This window comes from Myotis brandtii, unplaced genomic scaffold (assembly GCF_000412655.1).
Source record: "Myotis brandtii unplaced genomic scaffold, ASM41265v1 scaffold143, whole genome shotgun sequence".
Taxonomy (NCBI): Eukaryota; Metazoa; Chordata; class Mammalia; order Chiroptera; family Vespertilionidae; genus Myotis; species Myotis brandtii.
This window is the reverse complement of record NW_005355115.1, coordinates 4329367-4333868: the sequence shown is the minus strand read 5'-3', so window position 1 is coordinate 4333868 and position 4502 is coordinate 4329367. Positions and strand designations below refer to the sequence as shown.

Here is a 4502-nt window from a genome sequence, read left to right as displayed (position 1 = left end):
GGGAGAAGCACAGCATAACTGAACCTGAGTGCAGGTCCTACAGGAGCTGAAAACAAGACACTGTTCTCTGTTCCATCGTGGGGCCAGCCTGACTGGACAGTCCCTCTTGCAGCCCAAAAGGACAGCCCCAGCTCAGGGCAGCTCCTGACATAAAACACCTGGGAGCTACGTGGGCCAGGAAAGGTACATTCCTCCGTTGCTGATCCCTCCCACCGGTACCCACACACACCTGCATCTGCCTCTTAGAAGGCAGCTGGATGATGGCTGTCCCATTCACCTTCCGTAGCAGCACACCGCACGTCCCTGGGGAGGGAGAAGCAGCTTTGCCACCCTCCACAGAGGAGGAGGCGGGGGACAGACTTATAGGGGCCACACCCCTTCGGGAGCATATAAACTGGAGCAGGAGGCATGCAATGTTTTAGGTGAAAACATAAGCACTTCTTCCTCCTCATTTTCCTTGTTTTTTCTTCTTTTCCTCTGCCAATGGACCAGATGTGGGTCTTTGGTTCAGAGAATTGTGACCTTGGGTACCACCTGGCCTTCCAAATTGTAAGACCCGTCCCCCAACCCGCCCAGCAGCTTCTTTCTTCATACCTGCGGCTCGGATATACTGGGCCCCTCGGCCTGGCTCGCTCTCCACACTGTTGATGAGGGTCCCCACCGGCAAGGCCCCAAGAGGATGTGCATCCCCTTCTCGAGGAGCAACTAAAAGACAGAATTTCATCAGCAACAGAATGAGCCTCCCAGCCCACACACATCCGGTGGCCACCTCTCACCTGCCATGCGGCCTATGTGGTCAGAATTAAGGATTATATCTCCAGCCTGCATGTTTTCCGTGGCAACGATCCAGCGTTTCCGGTTGCCCCCAGCCACCAGAGCTATGTCTGCTGACCTGTTCAGGGTGAGTGACAGATGAGCAGACCATCTAGGCAGCCCCACATTTCTGAAAAGCCACAGAGTAGTCATTCAGTCATGCCATCATCACCCCACATCCCAAACTTGCCTACAGGGGTCATAGCGGACGAGGATGACCTTCTCCTCAAAGGGTCCCGGCTTGGTGTCCTGCTCCGGCCGGAACCGAAGAAAGTCAATCATGCGGTAACGTTGCTTGTGACCCCCACCGATACCATGCACTCGGATTCGGCCTATGGTCAGGACAGTGAGGGGACATAATCCACGTCAGAATAACAGGCCTGTCCTGGGCAGAGAGCAGTGTTTCTAAACATTATGAGTCAAGCAGAAAATTATAAAAAATTTCACAGCACAGTGGGATAAACGGGGATGGGGAAACACATGGACCTTGGTAAAAACATAATTATATGATTATTAAAATTGTATAAAACTTCCAGATAAATTCTCTGTAAATTACTAAATTCAGTAAGTTTATTGAGGGCCGTATCAATTTCAACTGTTATCAATTTTTTTTTCCCCTGCCGATCGCCATCTTTTTTTTTCTTTTTTCTGTACCACAGTTTTTTATTTATTTATTTTATTTTTAAAAAATATATTTTATTGATTTTTTTACAGAGAGAAAGGGAGAGGGATAGAGAGTTCGAAACATGGATGAGAGAGAAACAACGATCAGCTGCCTCCTGCACACTCCCTACTGGGGATGTGCCCGCAACCAAGGTACATGCCCTTGACCGGAATCGAACCTGGGACCCTTGAGTTCACAGGCTGACACTCTATCCACTAAGCCAAACTGGTTAGGGCTGTTATCAATTTTTTGAAGGATGTGGAGAAAAATGTCATGAAACTTGCTGTGTATGCCCAGTTTTCTTCAATTATTTAGATTGTCTTTAGGTGCACAGACCACCTGCCTGTTGCTTTGTATTCTACTCATCCTGCATGTAAAAGAAAGCCAATAAGTGTGTTTTAATCATATCCCTCTGCCTGTACCAACATACAGAACTAGAGTCCTACCATGTTTTTTTCCCTTTATTGTTTAAATCCTCTTGCCCTTGCTCCCACCTGTGTGGTCTCGGCCTCCAGATTTCCTCATTTTCTGTGGTGCAACGGTATACGTGGTACGACTTTTCCAGGACACAAACTTGGCACTCAGGGCCACAGAGGTAAGGAACGGGCGGCAGGGGAGCAACATCGAGGCAGAGGGCAGCTGGAGAGCATTGCTTGTCGCCTGGAGATAAACATAAACCTCTTTCACCTGAAAGCTAACTGAAGAAGCATCATAGAACCGAGAGGGCAGAGTGACCATCAAGTTTGGCTTGTAGCCCACCTCCTACTGGAAGTGTCCCAGATCAGCTGTCTAAAAACTCTACCCTTCACAGCTTGTACACGTAACAGTGTGGAATGTTTATCCAGGTGTATGCACGTGGATTACCTCTCCTCACTTGATCCTTGTACCTTTGAAGTGTTTCTGTAATGAAATGTTCTCCCCTTGGTGCGTCTCTTAATTCTGGCTCAATTCTCCTTCTCCAGGAAACTTTTCCTTCCCTAAACAACTCCCTTTTCCAGAGCTGGGAACTTCCACACATCCATGTACCACCATCAGCACCAATGCCTTTTGCCCATGTGCACTATGTTTCTGGGAGTTTTTCAGATACAAATGGAAGGTCGGCATCATTTCTGCCTTGTTCCCTCTTGTATTCCCAGAATTTCACAGAGTAGGTTTTGAATTTTAAGTATGCATCTGCTGCCCAGCTGGTATAGCTCAGTGGACTGAGTGTCATTCCATGGACCAAGAGGCCCCGGATTCAATTCCCGGTCAGGGGCACATGCCCGGGTTGCGGGCTCCATCCCTAGTAGTGGGCGTGCAGGAGGCAGCCGATCGATGTGTCTCTCAGTGATGTTTCTATCTTTCTCTCCTCCCTTCCTCTCTATCTAAAAATCAACAAAAACATGTCTTTTTAAAAAAAGGTATGCATCTGCCAAACTCTACCATCAGCCCAAGGTCCAGACAGAGCAAGACTTTCAACTTTTCTTTTCTGTGACTCATCAATTGCCCACTAGGAACCTTAGGCTCCTGTTCTTGGTATCTCACTCTGCATTCTCTAATCTCATCCTTAATGGTTTTTATAATGGTTATGATATCATAACCATTGCATAATCTCAGGCTTTGAAGCCAGTCGGACTAGCTCCAATAGTTGGTGTATAACCTTAAACTACTCACCAGTTTTCTCTCATGATAACATGAGGTATAACTACCTTACAGAGTGATTTGAAAGAGTTCACGTATTTAAAACTTCTATTACTTATGCCTGGCTTGTGCTAGGCACTCAATAAATGTCAATTACTACTGAGACTTGTACAACCGGTTATTCATAAAGCACTTTCACCTCCAGTATCTCGTCCGAGGAATCCAGCGGCCCTGTGAGATAGCAACACTTACAGAGGAGAAAACTGAGGGTTAGAGTGACTTATCCAAGGTCACGGGCCGGCGTGACTAACGACCAGTCTCGCATCCCCGCCTCCCACCCCCGGGTGTCCCCTTTCCGGCGGCCCGAGCGGAAACAGCCTCATTCCCTGGTAAGCTGGGTTACCTGGGCGGTCGGGAGCACACTCGGGCCGGGGGCGGCGGCAGCCGGGGGCGCCAGACTCAGAGAGCCCAGAGCACGGGTCAGTACCCGCAGAGCCATGAGTGTAGCCAGGTACCGCCGGGCTCAGCACGCCACCACTACCTCTAGCCCGGCGGCTGGCGCTCCGAGATGACGCTAAAGATCCCCTGGGCCGTCGCTCCCTCATGACGTAAAAGGGGCGGAAGGGGACCCGGCGAGCACGCCGCGTACACACCTCCGTTCTTGCCTGCGCGTGGTCAGAGCCAATCCTCGGGCGGCTCTTAGGTCGCGTGACTCGGGAGCAGGCCCCGCCCCTCTGAGCCGTCAAAACAATTGCCTCGAGCGGCAGCCATGATGGATTTAAAGGGGCAGTACCGGCCAGGGCGGCAGCCAGATCGACACCGCGCGGGTGAGTCTTTGAGAGTAACTCTGGGGCGGAGGGTTGAGGTCCCGCTACCTCTTATTCCCGCACTCTCGGACAGATAACACACCCCGCCGACTGACCTCGCTCAACTCCAGACAGACTAAAAAACTCCGCCCCCTGCGCTTCTTCCCGCCCCTCAGTGTCCAGACAGACAGACAGGCAGTCAGTCGGCCTGCCCCGCCCCCTGCGCTACCAACTGACTCATTGACCTCGGGATTGTTGGGCCGCTGAGTCCTCTCCCGCGACGCAGACCTCGATCGTCCACCTGCACCTCCCCCGCCACCCCCGCCCATCTCACTCTCCCCATCCTGGGCCCAGGGCCCCTGTGGCCCTGCAGCCGCCCAGCAGCCCCGGCACCGTTCCCCGCACCGTCAGGCGCTGGGAGGCCCCTTAGGCGACTCTCCGAGCCGGTTAGCAGGTGATCCTAACAGACAGCCATGGCAGTGGCCGCGCCGGGAGTGAGCACGTCTTCCTCCTTCCTCTTAACCCGGTGCTTCTCAACCTGGGCTGCACATTAGAATCACCTGGGCATCTTTTTAAAATAATGATTTCTCCTCATCCTC

At 51.6% G+C, this 4502-nt stretch overlaps 2 protein-coding genes across 5 annotated transcripts in view; one reads left to right on the top strand and one right to left on the bottom strand.

Annotated features, from left to right (window-relative positions):
- MRPL2 (mitochondrial ribosomal protein L2) overlaps positions 1-3689 on the bottom strand; it is a 6454-nt gene extending 2765 nt beyond the window's left edge. Inside the window, exons 1-6 of the mRNA XM_005861000.2 lie at positions 3501-3689; positions 1972-2137; positions 1004-1145; positions 777-892; positions 595-705; positions 230-303 (exon numbers count right to left, since the gene is read on the bottom strand). Of these exons, the coding sequence (XP_005861062.1) occupies positions 230-303; positions 595-705; positions 777-892; positions 1004-1145; positions 1972-2137; positions 3501-3596 (705 nt within the window). The 5' untranslated portion in view covers positions 3597-3689. The remainder of the gene's footprint in view (positions 1-229; positions 304-594; positions 706-776; positions 893-1003; positions 1146-1971; positions 2138-3500) is intronic.
- An 88-nt stretch (positions 3690-3777) lies between these two features.
- The window catches only part of KLC4 (kinesin light chain 4), a 13634-nt gene continuing 12909 nt past the window's right edge, over positions 3778-4502 (top strand). For 2 of the 4 annotated variants that reach the window (XM_005861002.2, XM_014535399.1), the window contains exon 1: positions 3778-3924. In XM_005861002.2, the coding sequence (XP_005861064.1) occupies positions 3867-3924 (58 nt within the window). In that variant the 5' untranslated portion in view covers positions 3778-3866. The remainder of the gene's footprint in view (positions 3925-4502) is intronic. The other 2 variants (XM_005861001.2, XM_005861004.2) reach the window with 2 other exon arrangements.